Source organism: Dipodomys merriami, unplaced genomic scaffold (genome assembly GCF_024711535.1).
Source record: "Dipodomys merriami isolate MVZ:Mamm:240054 unplaced genomic scaffold, mDipMer1.0.p SCAF_158, whole genome shotgun sequence".
Taxonomy (NCBI): Eukaryota; Metazoa; Chordata; class Mammalia; order Rodentia; family Heteromyidae; genus Dipodomys; species Dipodomys merriami.
Genome location: NW_027202915.1, coordinates 2,962,832 through 2,987,880, shown reverse-complemented (window position 1 = coordinate 2,987,880; position 25,049 = coordinate 2,962,832). Strand labels below are relative to the sequence as shown.

Genomic DNA, 25,049 nt, shown 5'->3' with positions numbered 1-25,049 from the left:
CTAGGCACATGAGCACCATGTTACTCTCCTCAGGACCCTGGGTGCAGTGAGGGCTGATGCCCACCAGAGGGCGCTGTAGGCATGCACACTGTCCTTGTCAGGACCAGGGGTACAGTGGGAGCTGCTTCCCACCAGGGGGCGCACCCCTCCCCTGCTCAATCCTTCAACTTTGCCCCGCCTCTCGTGCCTGGCCCCGCCCTCCAGCTTCCGCCACATGGGCTCCAGTTGCCTTTCTCCGCAGCTGTGCTCCCGGCCGCTGCCCTTTTAGCCCCGGTGTCGGACTCTGCCCTTTCCCACCTGGAGGGAGTCCTCCGGCCCAGTGTCCGCTGACTTCTGCCCCGGGAAGCGTGGGGTCCCGAGCGGTGAGCGCCCGGCAGGGAGAACTGGCCGGGCCACAGCTGCCCGTCAAATGTCCGGCACCCGGCAGCCCTCCGGACGCCTGGAGGCCCGGGCGCGGGGCTGAGGACGAGCAGCGCCGCCGAGGACTGCCCTCCCCGCCGAGGCCGAGGCCTGCCCGCCGCTGGGGCCGAGGCCTTCCCTCCCCGCCGGGGTCTGCCCTGCCCGAGGAGGCCTGCCCTCCCCGACGCCGAGGCCTGCTCTTCCCCGACTCCGGGGCCTGCCCTCCCCGCCGAGGCCGGGGCCTGCCCGCCGCCGGAGCCGAGGCCTTCCCTCCCTGCCGGGGCCTGCCCTCCCCGCCGAGGCCGAGGCCTGCCATCCCCGCCACCGGGGCCTGCCCTCCCCGACGCCCCGGCCGGCCAGAACTCCACACCGCTCCACACACCAGCTTGCCCAGATCCGAGAGAATGGAATTCGTGCTGGAAAACACACACACACACACACACACACACACACACACACACACTTTGGACCAAATGGAGCCACGGGAAGGGCTGTGGCTCCGTGGTGCAGCACAAACCCCAGTGAAAAGGCCAAGGAGCAGCGCCCAAGCCCAATGCAACGGCCACGAGCGGACCACACAGAAGCCAGGAACCCATCACCGAGCAAGCACAGTGGGAGGGCAAGTCCGGCTCTGAGGTCAGAGGGGCGCTGGTTCTTAGAGAATCTAGAAATGATCATCGGGAAGGTAATCCACCACTTGGGGCTGTCCTAGGTACTCTGGAGGCTGAGATCTGAGGATCTCGGTTCACAGCCAGCCTGAGCAGGAAAAATCCCATGAGACTGTATCTCCAATTAGCCACCAGAAAAGCAGAAGTGCTAGCCTTGAGCAATCGCTCAAGGACAGAGATTGGGACCTGAGATCAAGCACAACAAAAAACCCAAGTATGATCCTGTGCTTGGATGCGCCTCTGATATGATCAAAAAGTTCATATGAATCATATATGAATCTTGTACAACTCATTCTAAAAATCGAAGAAAAAACAAAAGGTCATCCTATCTTGTCCCATTGTTATTAAAATAATAGGAACTGTTGGGCAGCTGGCAGCTCAAGCCTGTAATCCTACTCAGGAGGCTGAGATCTGACAATTCCAGTTGAAAGCCAGCCTGGGCTGGAAACTGTGAGACTCATCTCCAATAAAGTACCAGAAGACCGGAAGTGGTGCTGTGGTTCACAGTGGTAGAGGGCCAGCCCTTGAGCAAAAGAGCTCAAGAAGCAAACAAGCACAGGGACAGCACCCAGGCCCTGAGTTCAAGTCCCATGCTGCACCTAAATGTTCATAGCTCATGCCTAAAATCCTAGGAACTCAGTATATAGAGATGTGAGAATCAAGGTTCAAAGCCAGGGCTGGGAAGATGGCTCAGTGGTAGAGCGCTTGCCTTGCATGCATGAGGCCCTGGGTTTGATTCCTCAGCACCACATAAGCAGAAAGAAAAAGGCCGGAAGTGGCACTGTGGCTCAAGTGGTAGAGCTAGCCTTGAGCTGAAGAGATGAGGGACAGCGCTGAGGCCCAGAGTTCAGGCCCCATGACCGGACCCAAAAAAAACCAAAAAAGGTTCAAAGCCAGCCCAGAGAGGCAAATATGTAACACTCTTACCTCTAACTGACTATCAGAAAGCTAAAGAGGAGGAATGGGTAGAGTGAGGGTAAAGCTGAACAAGAACAAAAGGCTCTGATGTGAGTTCAAGACCCAGGATGGGAGTTAAGAGTTGATCCTAATGACAATACCAGAGAAATACACCTAATTAGCCTGAGGCCTTTGAAAGACTCAGAAGTCATCAGAGAAACTCTTCCAGACTAAAGGGAGACTAAAATTCAAGGGAATGACTAATTCTGACCTGGATCTTTTGGTTGTCAAGGATATTATGAGATAGTTCCAGAAACTTGGTCAGGGCCTGATAACATCATGTGACAACTTCAGAAGATTAGGCACAAAGTTCTTTCTAACTTTTTTTTATGCATGGTACGACTGTTCAAATAACAACTTTATTTGAAAATAGCTAAATTTAAGCAGTTCCTTTTATCCCCTTTAATGAGGACTTGGGACAGTGTTGACCCAATGCTGGTCAGTAAGGAAGAAATCTTCAGCTCCGGCTTGGCTCTGTTAAGATAAAATGAACAGACCCCATCTGTGTGGGGCTGCAGAGAGTGTGCCATTGCTGCCTCCTCCGTGCTCTGGACTTCTGCTTCTGGAAATGTCACCGGCTTAGGGACTGCTGCAGAGTCTTGTACATCATTTGATCCTAAGGAAGGGAAAAGACACATGTAGAGGTGTTAACAATTGATTACAGGCTGAATGGTATACCCAAGTATATATATTATAACCCCTTACCAGCTCAGAATCTGGTTGTAAGATAGAGTCTTTAAGGAAAATATTAAGTTAAAACAAAGTCATATAAATTGTGTCCTTATAAAGCATAAAATTTAAAAAAAAAAAAAAAAAAAACTGCTGGGTGCTGGTGGTCCATGCCTGTAATCTTAGCTACTCAAGAGGGTGAAATGTCAGGATGGTAGTTTGAAGCTACCCTTGGCAGAAAAGTCCACAAAACTACCTCAAATTGACTAGTAAAAAAGCTGGACTAGAGTCGGGGCTGCTCAAGTAGTAGAATGCCAACCAAGAGAGGAAAAGCCAAAGAAAAGAATAGGAACATGGAAAAAATAAACTAAAACCCCTTACACCTCATACCATATACCAAAGTACACTAGGCTCCTTTTTCAAGGGTTTCTTATCAGATCCAACCAGGTGTCTATAAAACCATTCTTGAGGGGCTGGGAAGGTGGCTCAGTGGTAGAGTGTTTGTCTTGCATGCCTGAGGCCCTGGGTTTGATTCCTCAGCACCACATAAGCAAAAAGAAAAAAGCCGGAAGTGGCGCTATGGCTCAAGTGGTAGAGTGCTAGCCTTGATCTGAAGAGCTGAGGGACAGCGCCCAGGCCTAGAGTTCAGGCCCCACGACCAGACCCAAAAAAAAAAAAAAAAAGAAAGAAAGAAAACAGAGATCATACACAAACACAATGGAATTTAACATGGCCATTAGAAAGAATAGTATGTCATTTGCAGGGAAATGGATGGACCTATGACAAATCATGTTGTCAGAGACAAAGAGAACATGTTTTCTCTTATACACGGAAACAAGAGTTGATCCACTGGGACATGATAAATTATACAGGTCTCTAGGCATTCACACACAGTGAGATCAAAGGAGGGTACTCATAGGACTGGAACAAAGGCACAATGCATAGATATGTGCCTCTGATCATCTAAAATAATATTTATCAAAATGAACTATATAGGAAAGGAAAAGGAGGTTTTTCTTGTCACTATTTTTCTTTTCCCTTCTTCTTGTTTGTTCAATTACCTGTCTTTGGGAGGATGAGAGAGGGCACAGAAACAGGGGGGACAGGTGAACAAATGCAGCTGTGGTACCCAATACACTATGTAGAAAATGAACTACAGAAGTTACGGGTGGAGACGGGAAGGAAAAACTCAGAGAGAGGAAGGGAAAGATAAATACTATCCAAAAAGAAATGTTCTCTTTACTTATGTAATTGTAATCTCTCTGTGTATATTACTTTTATAATGGCAATAAAAATTTAAAATTAAAACATAGATTTGAAGCTGGGAAGGTGGCTCAGTGGTAGAGCGCTTGCATTGCATACATGAGGCTCTGAGTTCGATTCCTCAGCACCACATAAGCAGATATGCTGAGGGGCAGCAGCTAGGCCAAGGGTTCAGGCCCCACGACCGACAAAAAGAATGAGAAAAAAATAGATCATCTGTAAGAAAGGGTTATATCAAATAATATTTGAATGACAAGAATTCCAAGATTGGGAGGGTTTAAGGTGACTCAGTGGTAGAGTGCTTGCCTTGCATGCATGAGGCCCTGGGTTTGATTCCTCAGTACCACATAAGCAGAAAAAGCCAGAAGTGGTGCTATGATTCAAAAAGTAGAACGCTAGCCTTGCATTTAAGAGCTGAGGGACAGTACCCAGGCCCAGGCCCAGAGTTCAGCCCCCACGACTGACAAAAAAAAAAAAAGGAATTCCGAGATCGGGCATAGTATAGTAGGCTGCATGACTGTAATACCAGCAGAGGCTAGAGGATCAAGTGTTATAAGCTAGCACTAGCAAAGTTAGCAAAGTCACGTCTCAAAAATAAAGAAAGTGCAGTGGCTGATGCATTTCATCATCATGGTCATCCCAGTTATGTATGAAGTGTACACAGAAGACCACAGTCCAGGTCAGCCCTGTTATACATGTGAAAAAATATTTGAAAAATAACAGGTTTTTTTCCCAAGAGGCACAGCACCAACCTTAGCAAACCCAAGGCCCTAAGTTCAACCTCCAGTACTGTGTAAATAAAGAAATAACACACATGTAAATACATACAAAATAAAGAGCTGGAGGGCCAGGCATTGGATTTAAAACTCCAGTACTAGAGATAAAAAAACATCAGAAACTAAAGCAATAGACACAAATGGCCATTGTTCTCTCTACACAAATAGAAGTTGAAAAATCTAGTGAGAACTGTAATCTAAACATTTGAAAACATTGAGTATTTATTTCAAGAATACAAAGTAGCATAATTGTTATTCATGAAGGAGAATTGGGACAAATCACAAAACAGTGTTAGGATTTATGATTTCCGGTCCACTGATAATACTTCTAGCCTCTTTCTACACACTGAAGAAAATTTCTTACCTTTGCTGAGATAGATGGTTTCACTTTCTTGAAAGCTTCTTCAAAGTGCATATGGCTAATCTTGAGCTCACCTGGGAAGCAAATGTGTGCATAAATATACACATCTCATGGGCTGGGAAGGTGGCTCAATGGTAGAGCGCTTGCCTTGCATGCATGAGGCCCTGGGTTCGATTCCTCAGCACCACATAAGCAGAAAAAAAAAGCCAGAAGTGGTGCTGTGGCTCAAGTGGTAGAGCGCTAGCCTTGAGCTGAAGAGCTGAGGGACAGCGCCCAGGCCCAGAGTTCAGGCACCACGACCGGACCCCAAAAAAAAAAAAAAAAAAAATACACATCTCAGTACAGTCCTGTGCGTTGCAATGTAGTTTCTCTCAAGACCCAAGCCAGGCTCTAATGGTTCACAGCCTGTCATCCTAGCAACTCAGCAGGCTGAGATCTGAGGATCGAGATTCAATGCCAGCCCAGGCCAGAAAGTCCACGAGACTCTTACCTCCAATTAACTATCAGAAAACCAGAAGTGGAGCTGTGGCTCAAAGTGGTAAAGTGCTAGACTTGAGCCAAAAATGCTCAGGGATAGTGTCCAGGCCCTGAGTTCAAATACCATGAATGACTAAAAAAAGAAACAATAAATAAAAAGATCTAGGCCTTCAAGGGAAAATGAGTGACCAGTGATCGCAGTCAAGGGCATTTTTACATGTGCCTCACCACCCTGTCCCAGATACTACTCCCACTTACTCAGCGAGACAGGAGTGCTGGCCAGCACATGGCATGTCTCTCAGAAACACTGAAGACATGAACAGAGAATCACTGCCCAGATGTGAAAGCATGCATCAAACCCTGTGTTGCATCTTGACTATGCACCTCAAAATCATCGGCGTAGAAATGTGAGAATCCTCATTCAGACTAGAAGTACCTACATTACTGCTAAAGGATATGTATGCTCTTGGATACAAGTTTACATTCTAAGTAACAGATCCTGAAACCCTCAAATAAAAAGACTGAAGGACATGTATCAGAGCACTGCGTTACATGGGGCTCAATTGGCTAGTTATTGTATATGTGAGTGAAATGGCTACTGTCAGGGTCCAGCCTTGTGCAGTGTTAATAGGATAACTTAGGATGACACTCTATACTTAAAATAAATAATAAGCTTTCTACACAGATGCTGGGATAGTGTATTCTACTAAAAATAAAGTACACTGCTGAACATATATCACATGAAGCTGTATGGCATTACTGATTCTGGTTCTGGTAAGAGTTGTCTAAACACCAGAGAGCTAGACATGAAAGCTGTACCAAAGGAGGAATGTCAGAAGTCTTATTTTTGTATTATACAAAAAACCTCAAAATAAATAGCAGCTCCAGTAAATATACAGGGAACTGTTAATTTTTAGAAACATAATATACCCTGACTGTTACCAAATTTAGCACAGGCAGCGTTCTGATTTTGCCTTGTTTTTCTTTTGATACCAAATTTTAACAAGCAACCATGCCAGCTCATTTGTTATACAGCCCAGACTGGCCTTGAACTTGCAAGCCTGCTTCCTCCATGGACCTACAAGCACGAACCAGCACACACTTTTTATAAGATACACTAATTTTTGTCTATTTATATGGCACTTCCTTCCAAAAGAAACTGAATACAGCTTATAATAAAAGAATTTCAGATAACTGAATCATAAGGTTACCAACAAGAAGCATGGAGATGTTCTAAATGTAGGTATGTATGCTGACAAATCTAAAGTTAAGCATAAGCTGCTGAAATTGTAATCCTTATTTAGCTGAGATTCATGGAACCCAAAAGAAAAAGGGAACACTAATAAAAGTTTAAAAAGGGCTGGGAAGGTGGCTCAGTGGTAGAGCGCTTGCCTTGCATGCATGAGGCCCTGGGTTCGATTCCTCAGCACCACATAAGCAGAAAAAGCCGGAAGTGGTGCTGTGGCTCAAGTGGTAGAGCACTAGCCTTGAGGTGAAGAGCTGAGGGACAGCGCCCAGGCCAGAGTTCAGGCCCCAGGACCGACAAAAAAATAAATAAATGAATAAAAGTTTAAAATCTAACACAAACGTCCATAGGTGCACATCCAAAGCTCCCATGAGGGCATAGAGAGCAGAGCACAGCTTGTCAGGAGGGGCTTCTGCTATTCCACACAGATGCCCATAAGCCAGGAGGCAAGCAAGTAAAGAGTACTTCTGTGAGGGGCTGCACACATCCAAACAGGAAGGAAAAAGGCACTGTTAAAATGGCACTGGTGGCTCACACCTGTAATCCTAGTCATTCAGGAGGCTGAGATCTGAGGATTGCTGTTCAAAGCCTGTCCAGACTCTTATTGTGAGACTTTCCAAATAATCACCAAAAAGCCAGAAGGGGAGCTGTGGTTCAAGAGGTAGAGCACTGGCTTAGAGCAAAAGAGGTCAGGAACAGCATCTAGGCCCTGAGTTGAAGCCCCATGACTGACAAAAAGAAAAGTACTCATAACCTGACTATGAAACTGTAACACCTTTACAACAACAATTTAAAAAAAAGAATGGGGGCTTCCAAAACTACTGCTAAGTTGATCTTGTTACTGGTTGGAGGGCTTACACCCAGGACCTGGGTGCTGTTCCTGACCTCTTTTACTCAAGGCCAGTGCTCCACCACTATGAGCCACAGCTCTACTTTCAGTTTTTAAGTGGTTAGTTGGAGACAAGAGTCTCACAGGAACTTTTCTGACTGACTTCAAACCACAATACTCAGATCTCAGCTTCCCAGGTAGCTAGAATTACAGGCATGAGCCACCAGTATCTGGCTTAGATCAAACTCTCTTGATGAAGACACCAAATCATCTTTACCTAAACATTTGTGTGCAATACAATTTAATGCTGTTTATTAAAAAAGCAGGAACTCTACCATCATAATTATCAGCAACAGAGATTACATAATTCAAAAAAGCTCCAAAATGTTTCATCAAAAAAAAACTATTACAAAACAAGAAAAAAAAAGATGTTAGAAAAGATTCATTTTAGAGGGAAACAGTGCTTTTGAGTTCCCAGAATGAAACATTACCTGTTCCATTTCCACTCTTCTGTCTTGCCATTTCCTGTCTCAAGGCACACAGAGCAGCTTCTCGTACCAAGGCAGAGAGGTCTGCACCCCTACAATAAAAAAAGGTGTTCTTTTGTTCTTAAGATACTGTAAACGCTCAGAGAGAAGGCAGATAGCATTTTTTAATTACAATATTAAACGATAAAAAAGGACAGTAATCAGTAAAGGTGAGACAAACTGATTAAAGTAGAAGAAAAGTTTTGACCTTTTACTTGAAATAGTTTTAACATAATATGAAATACCCAATCATCAAAAAGAAATTTGAAAATATTTTTACTAATATGGCTAATTTAAGTGCAGACTAGTACATTTCTTTATTATATGTTGTCTAAATCAGGATTATAAAGAAAGATCATTTGTGACTCCAAGTTCAGAAACAGAAAAAAAACAAAGCCCAGAAAGTCTTGGATGCACTAGACACATTCAAACTGAGTACAGACATCACAACAAGCCTTCATGTACCAAAACTATTCAACCAGTAACGAGCCGAGTCAGAGGCCAGTCCTATGCTGTCAGGCTAGCTAACTAAAACAATGGTCCTGATTAGGGTTTTACTAAATTACAGTTTTACCCGAATTCTAATTTTTTAAGTTTGATTTTCAGAACTAAAAACCTAATTTCCAGAAACTAAAATTATTTTAGGGAGAAAACAATGTTCAACAAGAATTGTACTTATCCCATTATTTATGTAACTATAACAAATCTGTACATCACCTTTATAATACATATAAATTAATTTTAAAATTACATGGAAATATGATCCCAATATCACATAAAACTAAACAAGGACAGAGCTTAAATTAACCTAGACCAATGTTTATATAAGCTAAGTATGGGAGTTTCCACATTATTTAATCTAACATTTGTTATGGGCACTATTATAACTGATACAGGTAGCTGAAGATTCAGTACTGTTTGTCTCTCAGTGGTATTATAATCCCAAACATTTATCCACTGTGACCCTTGTTGTGTAAGTACACACTACTTGGTAGTCCACAAGCCTTGGCGCAGAATGGTTTCTGCCATCATAACTGCCTCTTTCAGAAGCGGCGCTGTGGCTCCAGTGGCAGAACGCTAGCGTTGTGCACCAGGAGGTTCAAGGACAGTGCCCAGGACCTGAGTTCAAGCCCACAACCGCCAAAAAAAAAAAGGTACAAAACTGCCTCTATCATTCCTAGGAAATCTTTAAAGTTCCTAAAATAAATGCTATTAAGTAACTCACTCATGATCCATACCTGTAATCCTAGCTACTCAGGAGACAGAGATCGGGGTTGCAATTCAAAACCAGCCATGGAAGGAAAGCCATGAGACTTTTTTTGGGCCAGACCTGAGTCTTGAACTCAGGGCCTAGGCACTGTCCCTGAGCTTCTTTTGCACAAGGCTAGCATTCTATCACTCGAGCCACAGCACCACTTCCTGATTTTTCTTTGGTACTGAGGAATCAAACCCAGGGCTTCATGCTTGCTAGGTAAGCACTATACCACTAAGCAACATCCCCAGCCCCATGAGGCTCTTATCTCCAATTCTCCAGAAGAAAACAGGAAGTAGTGCTGTGGCTCAAAGTGGTAGAGTGCTAGCCTAGAGCAAGAGTTTAGGGACCAGACTGGGAAGGTGGCTCAGTGGTAAGAGTACCTGCCTTGGGGCTGGGAAGGTGGCTCAGTGATAGAGCGCTTGCCTTGCATGCCTGAGGCCCTGGGTTCGATTCCTCAGCACCACATAAGCAAATAGAAAAAAGCCGGAAGTGGCGCTGTGCTCAAATAGTAGAGCACTAGCCTTGAGCTGAAGAGCTGAAGGACAGCGCCCAGATCCAGAGTTCAGGCCCCACGACCGGACTCAAAAAAAAAGAGTACCTGCCTTACATGCATGAGGCCCTGGGTTCAATTCCTTAGCACCACATAAGCAGAAAAAACCGGAAGTGGTGCTGTGGCTCAAGTGGTAGAGTGTTAGCGAGCTGAAGAGCTGAGGGACAGTACACAGGCCCAGAGTTCAAGCCCCATGACTGGCAAAAAGAAAAGAAAAAAGAGTTTAGGAACCAGTGACCAGGCCCCAAGTTCAAGCTCCATGATCGACCAAAAAAATTAATTAATTAATTAAAATAAATACCTAAAAGCTCATTTAATCAAAGAGTGGTAGGGATCAGTTCCCTTCCTTCCAAGGGAGACATCTACATAGGCCCTGCCTCAGAGGCTAACCATTGCCTCTCATTCAAGAGTGTCACTGCTCTACTGCTCTATTGGCGCAAGCATGCACCATATCCACGGAACAAGGGGTAGAACACCACAGACTCAATGAGCTGGATGTCTGCATGTGAAAGCAATGGAGACCAAAGCCAACATACTAGGCATGCTCCCATATTATCAGTGTGAAGATGGTTATACTAAATTTATCTATCAGAACCAAGAGTAATTGAGTACCTTGTATTACTGCCTAAGAATATGTTCTTACATGTAAATTTACACTGTCTTGAAAACACTGACTTATTTGAGTTATATGGCTGTGAAATACATGGCTGTGGAAAGACCCGCATTATTTGGGTTTGCTTTAGAGGTACTGTGAGCACCGAGGATAAACAATAACATGTATGAGTTAAACCTGAGTTTCTTTCCCTCCTTGTGTCCCAAAATTGGTAATGTTAACCAATAAATTTACATAAAACAGATGAAACAAAAAACCCAGAAAACAATCAAAAAACCCTACAACCACAAACATGAAAGCATAAAGACAGATCAATCTCTGTCACAGAGATGAATCAGGACAATGTGGCAGCCAGCCATGACACATCTGTTCAGATATTGTGAAAGAAGCAATCTGTGAAGAGCAGCAATAGGTCAGGGCAGGTTGAGCTGGCAACACACGACTGGACAACCTACTCCTAGAACTCCTTCAGAGCGTCCATGGCAGACCCTTCTCTGAAAAGGAACAAGTACAAGACAAGACAGATGCCATGTAAGACATTTTATTTAACCTTTCTAGCTTTCGGGAAAATGGGTATCATTCCCGTTCCTTCTAGACATTATGCCCCAGAAGGTTAACAGATCTGAGACATGAATACTCACGAATAGCAACCACAGCGAGGATCACCAGCAATAGCTTGCAAGTTTACGTTTTGACCCAGTGGAGGTTTGGTGCCATCCTAAATGAGAGATGAAAAATACTTTCACTGGGGCTTTAAAAACATGAGCATGAGCTGCAGGTGTGATCCAAGTGGTAGAGAACTTGTATACCAAGTGCAAGGCTTGAATTCAAAACCCAGTACCAGTAAAAAAAAAAAAAAAAAAAAAAAGACCTAAGCTTACCTACATTTTTCCCCACAGAACTGGGGCTTGAACAGCCTGGGCACTATCTCTTAGCTTTTTGCATAAGGATTTTTTTGGTTGTTAAGTGGAGATAAAAAAATCTCAGACTTTCTTGCCCAGCTGGCTCTGAATTTTGATCCAAGATCTTAGCCAATTGCAGGAATGAGTCATCAGCACTTGGCTTGTTATTTAAGTAGTTGAAATCTGATTTCTCCTCCATAAGAATAAACGAATGTTTGTTGTTTAGTAACATTCATATTTTCTTTTCATCTAAACCAAGCCCCTTCACAGTTAGGGGCTATGATATTATCATTGTCTTCTCTCCTCTCCCCTTCCTCCTCCTGTTTGTGTAGTACTGAAGACTGAATTCTTTTTTCTAAGGACCATGTTTCTTTTTGTTTTTCCTTGTGTCAGTCCTAGGGCTTGAACTCAGGGTTTGGGTGCTGTCTCTGGACAGCTGCTCACGGCTAGCATCTGAGCCACTGTTCCAGTTTGATAATTTATTGGATATACGCCGAACTTAGAAGCTAGGTTACAGGTGTGAGCCACCAGTGCCTGGCTGGGGCCATGTTTCGTGTCTCTTAGTGTCTTCACGGCATTTATCAGGGATAAATTTTGTTACCATAAATATTTGTATACTACACTTCACTTTTGGTTAATCTTCTATTACCCTTTCTTTTTTCTTCTAGTTTTATCTTTCAAAGAGGGTTACCAAGTATTCACCCATTGGTCTAAACTCTAACATTTTGTCTAGTACCACTGAAATTTCAAATGAAGGAAATATGTTATGACAAAGGTCAGAAGACATAAAAAATATAATTACAGTGCTATTTCAAATATATTAGCTGACTAACTTCAGCTATCCCTCACGTAGTTTACCTTTATTCTAAGCAGATGAAGATGAAAATGGACAGTCTGTTCAGTGATCAAAAACAGATTACTTTCTTCCATCTTTGGGAGACATATACCTGACAAAAAACTTAAAGCTACAGAAAGGAAGTAATTAACATTCTAAATTATGACCTGCTGAACTATCTATTTAAAAACAAGAACATAGCCAGGCACTGGTAACTCACAGTTGTGAGACATGCAGTTCAAACCAAGCCTGGACAAAAAAAGTCCGGTAAGACTCTTTTGTTTTTTGTTTTGTTGGTCATGGGCCCTAAACTCTGGGTCTGGGCGCTGTCCCTCAGCTCTTCAGCTCAAGTCTAGCGCTCTACGACTTCAGCCACATCACTACTCCTGGCCTTTTCTGCTTATGTGGTGCTGAGGAATTGAACCTAGGCAAGGCAAACACTCTACCACTGAGCCACCTTCCCAGCCCCCCCCCCCCCAAAGAACCCCAGACTCTTATCTCCAATAAACTACTCAGAAAAAAACAGAAGTGGCACTGTGGCTCAAGTAGTGGAGTCCTAGCCTTGGGCACAAAGAGGCTCAGGGATAGCACCAAGATCCTGAGTTCATGCTTTAGGCTGGCAAAAAAATAAATAAATAAAAAATAAAAACAAGAAATGTATATACATAGAAAACTGTCATTTCATTTACTCACTTTTGTAATAGTTTTTAAAATGGCAAGCCGATCTGCTGGGGATGGCAAACCCACAAAGAGTGTTTTATCCAAGCGGCCTGGGCGCAGAATTGCAGGATCAATGATATCTAAAGAAAAGAACTGAGTCTTAAGTGAACTACAACAGCTTTACAGTCTATGGAGTAAATAAAACCAATCATACTATTCAGTATACACTATGTGGAAAAATGACCTGTACAACTTGTGGGCAAGGATGGGAGGGTAGAACTGGGTAACAAGAAGGAAGGGGTACTACTGCCCAAAAAAAGAACTGTACTCATTACTTAACTGATGAATACAGCCCCCTCAGCACAACATGTTCATAATAACAATAACATTATATTTTAAATAAATAAAATGTACTTAACAAAAAAAAAATAAAAGGAGGAGTGTTTTAGGAAAAATAAAAGCTGGTAATTCAACTACTGATGTTTCACACCTAAGAGGCTGAGATCTGAGGATCCTGATTCAAGCCAGACTGAGCAAGAAAGTCTAAGCACACAAAAAAAATCTGGAAATGGAGTGGTGGCTCAAATGGTAGAGCACTAACCTTGAGCAAAAAGCTCAGTAACAGCACCCAGGCCCTGAGTTCAAGCTTTAGGACCTGTACACATAAACAAAAAAGAAGGCAAATTGGAAACTACTGGAATGAAAAGCCTTCTGCTCACTAAAATACATCCATATAAAAATGAAATTTACAGCCAAGCACTTGTGGCTCACTCTTGTAATCCTAGCTACTCAAGAGGCTGAGATCTGAGGATTGTGGTTCAAAGCCAGCCTGGGCAGGAAAGTCCGTGAAACACTTTTTTTGGGGGGGTCTGGTTGTGGGTCCTGAACTCTGGGCTGAGCACTGTCCCTCAGCTCTTCAGCTAAGGCTAGCATGCTACCACATGAGCCATAGCACCACTTCCGGCTTTTTCTTTTTTTTCTGCTTATGTGGTGCTGAGGAATGGAACTCAGGGCCTCATGCACACAAGGCAAGCACTGTACCACTGAGCCACCTTCCCAGCCCCTAGAAACTGGAAGTGGTGCTGTGCCTCAAGTGGTAGAGCTAAAGAGCTGAGGGATAGTGCCCCGGGTGAAGAGTCCAAGTCCCACGACCAACCAAAAAAAAAAAAAAAAAAGAGAGAGAGAGAGAAAAAGAAAATCGAATCAATGATGTGCCCAAATCAGCACAGAGAAGCACTTACACACTAAAAGACTTTTACTGTGTAAAAGACTCATAACAATTTAACAATGATGAGTGACTAAACACAAATTCTAATAAAACTATAGCTCATGCTTGTTATCCTAGCTACTCAGGAGGCTGAGATCTGAAGATCGTGGTTCGAAGCCAGCCCAGGCAGGAAAGTTCAAGAGACTCTTATCTCTAATTAACCACCAGAAAACTGGATGTGGCACTGTGGCTCAAGTGGTAGAAAGCTCACTTTGAGCTGAAAGGCTCAGGGACAGCATTCGGGACCAACCAAAAGAAAACAAAAAACAAAAAAATAAACAACTTTACCGATCTATAAGCAAATAGGTTATCAAATGAGCCTAAATTTAGCTTTCTTTTACTAGGATAAAAGGTAAATTATACCATAACAAGGTTCTAACTTTTTTGGGGGCTTATTTATAACATTTTTCTTTCTTACCTGGTCTATTAGTAGCTGCCATAATAAAAACTTGTTGGCGAGATTCTAAACCATCCATCTCTGTAAGCAGCTGATTTACCACTCGGACACTTGCACCTGTCTATAAAAGAAATAAATGTAATTCCCTCAGCTCACAACACAAACTCCAAGAAAAGAACTAAATAGGATAAAAAAATTATTTTCTCTCTATACTTAAGCTTTTTGACAAGCATGTACATACATTTACCTCCAAAATATAGTTATTGCCGGGTACTTGTGGCTCACGCCTGTGATCCTAGCTATTCAAGAGGCTGAGATCTAAGGATCATATCAAAGCCAGTCCAGGAAGGAAAGTCCGTGAGACTCGGTTTATTGGAGATAAAGAGTTTAATGGACTTTCCTGCCCGGGCTGGCTTAGAACCACGATCCTCAGATCTCAGACTGAGTAACTGGGATTACAGATGTGAGCCACCGGCCCGGCTCCAGCTTCATGTGACTCTTATCTCCAATTAAGCAACAGAAAACCAGAAGGACCCATGTGGCTCAAAGTGGTAGAGCACTTAGCTGTGAGCTGAAGAGCTCAGGGACAGCACCAAGGCCCAGAGCTCAAGCCCTACAACCAATCACAAAACACACACGCACGCACGCACGTATATATAATACATAACAAAGTAATTGACATTTCTATTAGTTACCTGTTCATTTATGTGCGGGGATTGAAGTAAGCTCAGAACCTAGCCTTTGTCCCTGAGCTTTTCCATTTGATGCTAGCACTCTACCATTTGCCACAGCTCCAATAGTCTTCAGTACTCTCAAGGAACACGCAAATACGAAGTACCTGAATTGTAACTTATAAGTCTTATAGTATGTAAAAATAAAATCTGAAAATTCCAAGCTATCAGTCTATACTACTTACCTCTCGGTCTGATCTACGGGGACATAAAGCATCCACTTCATCAAAGAATATCACACAGGGTGCTGAGTTCTTGGCCCGTTGAAAAACCTGTCGGACGGCACGTTCACTCTCACCAACATACTGAACATATAGAAAGAAAAGAAAATACAAACAGTTCAATCTGAGGTTAGGGTCAAATGATAGTAAATCTACTTTTCAATAATATGTAGGCCATGTCTAAGGCTCATGTATGTAATTACTCAGGTAGAAAAGTCTGTTGAGTTGGCTGGGATGTAGCTCAGTGGCAAAGCGCTTGCCTAGCAAGTGCTACGTCCTGGGTTCAATCCCCAGTACCAAAAAAGAAAAGACAAAAAAAAAAAAAATACAGTTAGAAAAGTCTGTGAGTAAGCCACACACCTGTGGCTCATGCCTATCATCCTAGCTACTCAGAAGGCTGAGATCTGAGGATTACGATTCAAAGCCAGACCAGGTAGGAAAGTCCATGAGACTATCTCCAATAAACCACTAGAAAACCGGAAGTGGTACTGTGGCTCAAATGGTACAGTGCTTGCCTTGAGCTGAAGAGCACAGGAACAAAGCCCAAGCCCAGAGCTCAGGCCCCATGACCAACCAAAAAAAAAAAGAAAAAGAAAAAGAAAAAAAAGTCTGTGAATAGATGCCAAGGAAACAGCAAAATGCCAGATCAGAGACATGCTTCAAGTGGTACACATTAGCAAGTAGCTAACTGTAACCCCTCCGTATATCTTCATTATAATAACTTACCATATTTAGCAATTCAGGACCCTTGACAGATATAAAATTTAGTCCAGACTCATTTGCCACAGCCTATCAATAGCAAAAAAAGATGAAAATAAGACAAATTATACTAAAGTACTAATAACGCAGTTCTGATAGTATTTTGTATTAAATAGTTATATAAAGAGGTTTCAATTCCAGAAGAAAGGTGATAAGCAAAATGCATCTTGACCAATGTCATTCCTTCTACTGTTCTCCCCATCTCTCCTTATACCATCTATGAAGACTATTAGTTCCAATTAGTCACCCAAAATTCCAGAAGTGGAGTTGTGGCTCAAAGCAGCCTTGAGCAAAAGAGCTCAGGAACAGTACCAAGGCTCTGAGTTCAAACCCCACAAACAACAAAACAAAAACAACAAAAACCTTGAAGCTGTAAATAGATGTACATATTGTTGCTATTGTTTGGCTATGAAATATCCCCGAAAAGGCTGTGTTATGGCTTAGTGGGAAGGTGATGGGCTTTTGGTGGACCTTGCCGAATGCAACCCAATCAGATTAATCTGCTCATGAGTTCAGAAGTGGATAGCATTTATGGAGAGGTGGTGGAAAGTAGAAGGTGAAGTCTAGTTGGAGAAAGCATGCCCTGGGAAAATCAATCTTGTCTCAGCTCCTTCCTCTCTTTCTTCTCTCTTCCTTCCTCTCTCCTTCCTCTTCCTATCTCTCTCCAACTCCTCCCTGGCTACCATGAAATAAGAGGCTTTTCTCCACTTCCTGCCTCACCCCAGCCCCAGAAACATTAAACACTCGAAATCATCTGGAAGGACTAAAAAATTAAACAAAGGCAGTAGTAGGGGGACTGGGAAGGTGGCTCAGTGGTAGAGCGTTTGCCTTGCATGCATGAGGCCCCGGGTTCAATTCCTTAGCACAACATAAGCAAAAAGAAAAAAGCTGAAGTGGCGCTGTGGCTCAAGTGGTAGAGTGCTAGCCTTGAGCTGAAGAGCTGAGGGACAGCACCCAGGCACAGAGTTCAGGCCCCACGACCGGACCCAAAAAAAAAAAAAAAAAGCAGTAGTAAGTAGTAGAAAGAAGATTATAAATAATACTTTATCCTTTTGTTTATATTTTCCACTATGGAAAAAAGTTTTTAAAGTAATTGTAAAGCTTTTTAAGGGAAGGAACCAAAGGCATAAATCCTCTGAAAATTTAAAATAGTTGCTATATATCAAATTAATACCAGGAAATATTTTTGGTGGTGTTATTATGTTTTTGCTTTTGAATTTTTTTTTTGTTTCTGGTATGTGTCTGTTTAGGAGGGGCAAAGAGGGGATGCAAAAATGTAGGGAGAAAAGGTGAACAAATGCAGTTCTAGTATTTAGTATACACAACGTAGGAAATGAACTATGCAACTTGTGGGCAAAGGACAGGAAAGCCAAGGAAGGGATGACCTTATCCAAAAAGAATTGTAGTCATTACCTGACTTATAAAATGGTAACCACTCTGTGAAACAACTTAATAATAACAGTAAAATTATATTTTATATTAAAAAATTAAATAAAATTATATTTTAAAAAAGTAATAATCAAGAAGGACATAAGGGAGAAAATGTAAAAGTAACTATACCAAAAAAGGGAAATAAGATTAGCCACAAATGGTTTAATTATTTAATACTTATTTAAAAAACAGAATACACAGCCGGGTGCCAGTAGCTCATGCCTGTAATCCTAGCTACTCAGGAGGCTGAGATCTGAGGACCGTGGTTCAAAGCCAGCCCAGGCAGGAAAGTCTGTGAGACTCTTATCTGCAATAAACCACTAGAAAACTGGAAGTGGTGTTGTGGCTCAAGTGGTAGAGCACTCGCCTTGAGATGAAGAGAGCAGGGACAGCACCCAGGCCAAGAGTTCAAGTCCCACAACCGACAAGATGTGTTAGAATTGATAAGCCTATAATTGATCTGAACATGAGCATGGCTAAACTTGTATTATACCTTAGCCAGCAAAGTTTTCCCACAGCCAGGAGGACCTGCCAGGAGGACTCCAGCTGGAGTCACCAATCCAAGAGCTCTGAACTGATCTGGGTTCCGTACTGGTGCCTGGAAAAAAAAATACCATCAGTGACCCATTAGAGGTGTCCACTTGACACTGCATACTAAAATTTATCTCACAGTATACGAGCATTCTTATTTTCACTGTTGACAGTAAGGCCTGATGAGGTGAACAATATCTCATTTACTTGTATTCCAGATGAGATACAGAGTGATAAACAGACGTTTCCACTCTTGAGGAACTTAAGCTTTTTTGTTTGGTAGTGGGGCTTGAAGTCAGGGCTTAGGCACTGTTCCCTGAGCTTTTGTGCTCTACCCTAGAGCTCCATTTCTGGTTTTCTTGTGGTTAGCTGGAGAGTCTCATAGACTTTCCTGGCCAGGCTGGCTTTGAGCCCCAGATCTCAGCCTTATCAGTAGCTAGGATTACAGGTGTGAACCAACAGAGCCCAACAGGAACTTACACTTGAATGTAAGTTCTAAGGACATTGTAGAAATAAAGATGAAGGGGGCTGGGAAGATGGCTCAGTGGTAGAGTGCTTGCCTTGTATGCATAAGGCCCTGGGTTCGATTCCTCAGCACCACATAGCAAAAAGAAAAACGCCGGGAGTGGTGCTATGGCTCAAGTGGTAGAGCGTTAGCTTTGAGCTGAAGAGCTGAGGGACAGTGCCCAGGCCCAGAGTTCAGGCCCCATGACTGGACCCAAAAAAAAAATAAAAAAAAAAAAAGGAAGAAAGATGAAGTATTTCAATACTGTACCTCCACCACTTGAGCCACTTCCAGCCTTTTCTGCTTATGTGGTGCTGAGGAATCAAACCCAGGCCTCATGATGCAAGGCAAAGCCACCTTCCCAGCCCACTTCTAGCCCTTAAACCACATTTCCCAATGACATTTTGCAGCTGACACACCTACCAATATTGCCATGCTGAGCTCTTCTCTAATATCTTCCAGGGCACCAATATCAGCCCATGTCACGTTAGGGACGGTAACAAAACCTTCTCTTTTAGCAGAGGGCTGGACCATGGCTAGAGCAACAATGAAGTCATTCAGTTCAACGCACAGTCCTTGCATCTGCTCCTCTGAGAGGAAATCTTGCTCTTTTAGCAACACCAGCAGCCTGTGCAACTCATCCTTATAAGGAATAATTGAGGGAAAATTTTTAAGTCAATTTGTTGAAATAAGTACTTTTAAATTTTAATACCTGAGTTCAATTCCCAGTACCGATATATATTACACACACACACACAAATGAATGTGCACATATACACGTGCATTTGTGTGTGTATATATGTATATATAAAATATATATATAGGAAATTTTTACTTTATTTTAGATCTATAGTTTCTGTTTCATGGTCTAATTCCAGCCATTATTGACTCTTCTTTTTATTTTATCCTATGGTTGAATGTTTACTATTAAACATTATAAACCAATCTTCCCCAGCTTTTTTTTTTTTTTTTTTTTTTGCCGGTTGTAGGGCCTGAACTCTGGGCCTAGGCGCTGTCCCTCAGCTCTTCAGCTCAAGGCTGGCACTCTACCACTTGAGCCACAGTGCCACTTCCAGCTTTTTCTGCTTATGTGGTACTGAGGAATCGAACCCATGGGCCTCATGTATGTTCCCCAGCTTTTTATTTTCAAAATTTTCTGACCTTTTCTTACAAAGTCACTCTTCTTAATGAATGAGTTTCATGCTTACGTGTACTCATAACAAAATCATTGATATTGTGATAAAAATTAAATGAAGCTTCTAAGTTAATTTGGGATGAATAAGGGTATTTGTGGTTAACAAATTAACGGGTTTTTTTCTGGTCCAGAATCATGAAATACCCATCTATTCATAGCTTACCATTCATTTTAATAATATTAAAGGGACATTATCAGTTAAAAGAATTATTACTCTAATAACTTATGTTATAAGTAAATTCTACATTTTTTTACAGTCAGTCATGGGGCTTGGGTAGCTATCCCTGAGCTTTGAAATGTGTCCTCAAATCTCAGCCTCCTGACTAGGATTTTCTTTCTCTCTGAAACAGGACTCATCTGTGTGTGTGTGTGTGTGTGTGTGCGCACGCGCACGTGTGCACACGCAAACACACACACATGCATGTTTCACTGGAGACTTTCCTGCCCAGGTGGGCTTCAAATTGTGATCCTCAGAATCTCAGCCTCCTGAGTAGCCATGATTACAGGCATGAGCCACTGGCACCTGGCAAGTTTATTATTTTTAACAGAAATGTTATTCTCAAATATGTAAGGAAAATTCAAATGATGTATAAATAAAGGACCTAGTAAGTACCTGCACTGTAAACTTAAGGTTATATATAGCCCTTGGCAAGTTACAATCTTTTCAACTTACTTATCTTTGATAATAAAGATGAAAACACATGCTAGGCACTGGAGGCTCACAGCTGTAATGCTAGCTACTTAGGAGGCTGAGATATAAGGATGGTGGTTCAAAGCCAGCCCAAATAAAAACATTTCTGTGAGACTCTTATCTCCAATTAACCAATGGAAAACTGGAAGTAGAGCTGTGGCTCAAACTACCCTGAAGCAAAAGAGCCCAGGGAAGCAAGGCAGTGGTGGTTCCTGCTAATAATCCTAGTTACTCAGGAGGCTGAGATATGAGGATTGCGGTTCAAAACCAGTTGGGCAAGAAAGTCTGTGAGACGCTTATCTCCAATAAACCACCAGGAAACTGGAAGTGGCACAGTGGTTCAAGTGGGAGAGCGCTAGCTTTGAGCTGAAGAGCTCAAGGACAGTGCCCAGGCTCAGAGTTCAAGCCCCATGACCGCCCCATGAACATCCAAAAAAAAAAAAAAAAGGGGGGGGGGGTAGGGTGGCTAAGAAAGTCTAATATAGATAAAATTAATGATCAATGTTTACTATATGCATGTTGTAAAAGTCACATGGAAACCCTTTACACAATTAAGTTATGCTAATGAAACATTTTAACTAAATGTTTTTAAAAGACAACCAAAAGAAGCTGGGCACTGGTGGCTCATGCCTATAATCCTAGGTCTCAGGAGGCTGAAATCCGAGGATGGCAGATGGAAGCCAGCCTGAGCAAAAAAGTCCCTATGAGACTCTTATCACCAATAAACTACTCAAAAAAGCAGAAATAGCACTATGGCTCAAGTGGTAGAGTGCAAACCTGGAGCATAAAGAGGCTACAGAACAGCACCCAGGCCCTGAGTTCAAGCCCCAAGACGGGCACAAATAAAATAAAAGACAATCAAAACAAATGGTACAATCATAACTAAAAAATAAGGTGGGCATACCTGTAATGTAAGTTACACAGAAAGAGGAGGATCACAGTCTGAAGCTGGAATGAAAAACCAATGCAAAAAGAGCCAGGAGAGCGCGTGCCTCAAGTGGTAAACTTGTGGCAAGCGCAAGACCTTGAGTTCAAACCCCTGCACTTTAAAAAGAAAAAAAAATCTCCAACAAGGATCTTAAAATGAAAAATGTCCCTCTTCATTCTCACATGACCAGAACTGACTTTAGCTAGAGGCAAGACGGTTGTATCTGCAAACTTGCAGTTTACTTAACCAAGAAGTATAGCTAGTTGTCAATACCATAATAGAAGTGAAAGTTTTTCAGAAAAGGATAGATCTCAACTATAGTGACCGTTTCTTAAATTTCAAAGAACACAAAGAACATTTAAAAGCACCTGTGCGTCAGAATTAGACTCTGTTCTGACTCGTCTTTCCTCCTGGCCTCCTTCAGATGACAAACCTTCAATCTCAAGATCTTTCTTCTGCTGCTCTTGTAGCTTCAGCAAGACCCTACTGACTGCACACATGGCTGCTTCTCGGCACAGTGCCATCAAATCTGCTCCAACAAAGCCCGGTGTTAAGTGGGCTAAGTGACTGAAACTGAACGTTTCTGGAAGTCTCATTTTTCGGCATAAAGTTTGAAGTATTCTGAAAAAAGTGAAAATAAAAATCTGATTTCTAGTTTGATGGTAAAAACAAACCCCTCAATATGTTTACTTGGAATCCCTCTCAATGGATCAAATAAAGGGTTGGAAGTACAATTCAATGGCATAATGGTTCCCTAGCATGTTCAAGGCCCTGGGTTTTATCCCCAGCATTTCAAGAAAACCCAAAACAAAACTTTCAACAGGTGCCATAGCATATAACTCACTTGTAATCCCAGCAATTGGGATACAAAGACAGGAAGACTGTGAATTTGAGGCCAGCCTAGATTACATTAAGTTCAAGGCCAGCCAGGGCTAGTAAAACCCTCTCTCAAACAAACCAACAAATAGAAATAAAATAATTCATCTACTAAATGCTAAATGGCTATAACATATCCAACCTTTTTCCTCAAAGAATTATGGTAAATACCTGCTTAATAAGATCTATGCTAGGCTGGGCTGGGCACTGGTGGCTCATGCCTGTAATCCTAGCTACTCAGGAGGCTGAGATCTGAGGGTCACAGTTCCAAGCCAGCCAAGGCAGGAAAGTCTGTGAGACTCTTATCTCCAATATACCACTCAGAAAACTGGAAGTGGCACTTCGGCTCAAGTGGTAGAGAGAGAGCCTTGAGCTAAAGAACTGAGGGAGACCGTCCAGGCCCAGAGTTCAATCCCCACAACCGACGGGAGAAAAAAAAAGCCCCCAAGAAAGAAAAATGAAAATAAAACTTAACTAAGTAACTTAAGGGTAGAGATGGGAGTGAAAGAAAATAGGGAAGAATGATGGCAGGGGTGAAATTAATTAAGATGGACTGATCTTATAACCAAACCTAACTTAGGAAATTGTAACCTCTGTGTACAACTACTTAATAATGAGAGATAGATAGATACAGATAGAATATACCTTTCTCTGGACGTTTCATCTGGGATACCCAAGCATATTTCTCGGTCAAACCTTCCTGCACGTCTCAAAGCAGGGTCTAATGAGTCTGGCCGGTTAGTAGCTCCAATGACTAGAACACGAACTGTAGGTGCCATATTATTCAGATCTAGTAAGATTTAATTGTTACAGAGAAAATATTATGCATTTTAAAAGATTGATATATAATGTATGTTGAATTTTTTATATAATGCAAACATTTAGGGCTGGGAAGGTGGCTCAGTGGTAGAGTGCTTGCCTTGCATGCCTGAGGCCCTGGGTTCGATTCCTCCGCACCACATAAGCAAAAATAAAAAAGCCGGAAGTGGCGCTGTGGCTCAAGTGGTAGAGCGCTAGCCTTGAGCTGAAGAGCTGAGGGACAGTGCCCAGGCCCAGTGCCCAGGCCCCACGACCGGACCCCAAAAAAAAAAAAAAAATTTATTAAATGTCTAATATGTAAAAACTGTGAAGATAAAGGATTAACCTTTGTTTCACTAATTCAAAATTTGTTGGATTTAAGGAATTAAGAAAAAAGTGTGTAATACAAGTTTTATAAAGCTTAATTATAGATAGGATAAACAAAAAGCACTACGATAAGGCAAAGGAAAGTGATAGGCAAGAAAAGCTAACATGGCACATGAACAAGGATAAAAACCAAAGTGTAACTATTCTCACCTAAGCTGTTCTGACTCACACTACAGCTGAGGCAATTACCAGCTTGAAAGCATGAAGAACAAGACTGAACTTTAGACGCTTCACACTTGTGCTTCCATTATATTTTAAGGGAAATTGAGAATATCCCGTAAATTACAGTGGGCACATAAGATTCCTGCCAATAATAACCTTTGTTTCATTCTCATAGTGAAACATACAACCCTGTGTGAAGATTTAAAATGCTTATGAGCTAGGGGCATAGTTCAAAAAGTAGCATGCTTGCCTAGCAAGAGTAAGGACAGATTCAAACCACAGTACCACTACAATAGAAAGAAAAATTGCTAGTAAGAATGTAATATATGAGCCGGGCGCTGGTGGCTCACGCCTGGAATCCTAGCTACTCAGGAGGCTGAGATCTGAGGATTGCTGTTCAAAGCCAGCCCGGGCAGGAAAGACCGTGAGACTCCTATCTCCCAATAAACCACCAGAAAACCGGAAGTGGCGCTGTAGCTCAAGTGGTAGAGCGCTCGCGTAGAGCGCTCGCCTTGAGCTGAAGAGCTGAGGGACAGCACTCAGGCCCAGAGTTCAAGCCCCAGGACCGACAAAAAAAAAAAAAAAAAGAATGTAATATATGAAGAAGCATAGTAAGCAACTGTACATATCTGGCCTCTAGAGGGCAAACCTGGAAGGGGATATAAGCCCCAGAACACCTGCTCCAGGGACTATTTTACCTTTAGGGTAACCTGTTACTATTGTCTTCTGGTATTTAACAGACTGCTCTGTGGTCAGGAACTACTTGTCCAATAACAATATTATGGGTTTCAAATGAGGAATAAGGGAAAGTTCAATAATATTTCAGCAAAGTATAAAGGTTAAATATAATTTTAATACAGCGGCAGAAATTAGAGAGGTTTTTACACAGAGATAGCACATCTAGAGAAGGTGAGCAGTCCAAGAACAATGTCTGGGAACAAGAGCAATGTTGTTTCAGAAAGATAGTGAAAAAGTCTGAGATGAGGTACAAAAGTGTCAAAGCTGCTCTAGCTTAATCTAGAGGTAAGACTTAGGAATGGACAGAAGACAGGGCTTAAAGTTATTTTTCCTAAGTATTATTTCTCTCAACTGAATCAGAACTGAACAGTAGGAGTCTGAGATTATGCAACTCACAGAAATTAAGAATGTACTAAGATGCTGAATAAATCATAAAGACTTTATA

The 25,049-nt window shown here is 42.3% G+C and overlaps 1 protein-coding gene across 3 annotated transcripts in view; it reads right to left on the bottom strand.

Annotated features, from left to right (window-relative positions):
* Positions 1 to 2,364: 2,364 nt before the first annotated feature.
* Positions 2,365 to 25,049, bottom strand: part of Nvl (nuclear VCP like) — a 46,644-nt gene continuing 23,959 nt past the window's right edge. For 2 of the 3 annotated variants that reach the window (XM_070023268.1, XM_070023267.1), the window contains exons 12-23: positions 23,165 to 23,309; positions 22,012 to 22,264; positions 19,253 to 19,471; positions 18,287 to 18,391; positions 16,330 to 16,392; positions 15,568 to 15,687; positions 14,673 to 14,772; positions 13,021 to 13,127; positions 11,232 to 11,308; positions 8,137 to 8,225; positions 5,097 to 5,167; positions 2,365 to 2,640 (exon numbers count right to left, since the gene is read on the bottom strand). In XM_070023268.1, the coding sequence (XP_069879369.1) occupies positions 2,596 to 2,640; positions 5,097 to 5,167; positions 8,137 to 8,225; positions 11,232 to 11,308; positions 13,021 to 13,127; positions 14,673 to 14,772; positions 15,568 to 15,687; positions 16,330 to 16,392; positions 18,287 to 18,391; positions 19,253 to 19,471; positions 22,012 to 22,264; positions 23,165 to 23,309 (1,394 nt within the window). In that variant the 3' untranslated portion in view covers positions 2,365 to 2,595. The remainder of the gene's footprint in view (positions 2,641 to 5,096; positions 5,168 to 8,136; positions 8,226 to 11,231; positions 11,309 to 13,020; positions 13,128 to 14,672; positions 14,773 to 15,567; positions 15,688 to 16,329; positions 16,393 to 18,286; positions 18,392 to 19,252; positions 19,472 to 22,011; positions 22,265 to 23,164; positions 23,310 to 25,049) is intronic. The other variant, XM_070023269.1, reaches the window with a different exon arrangement.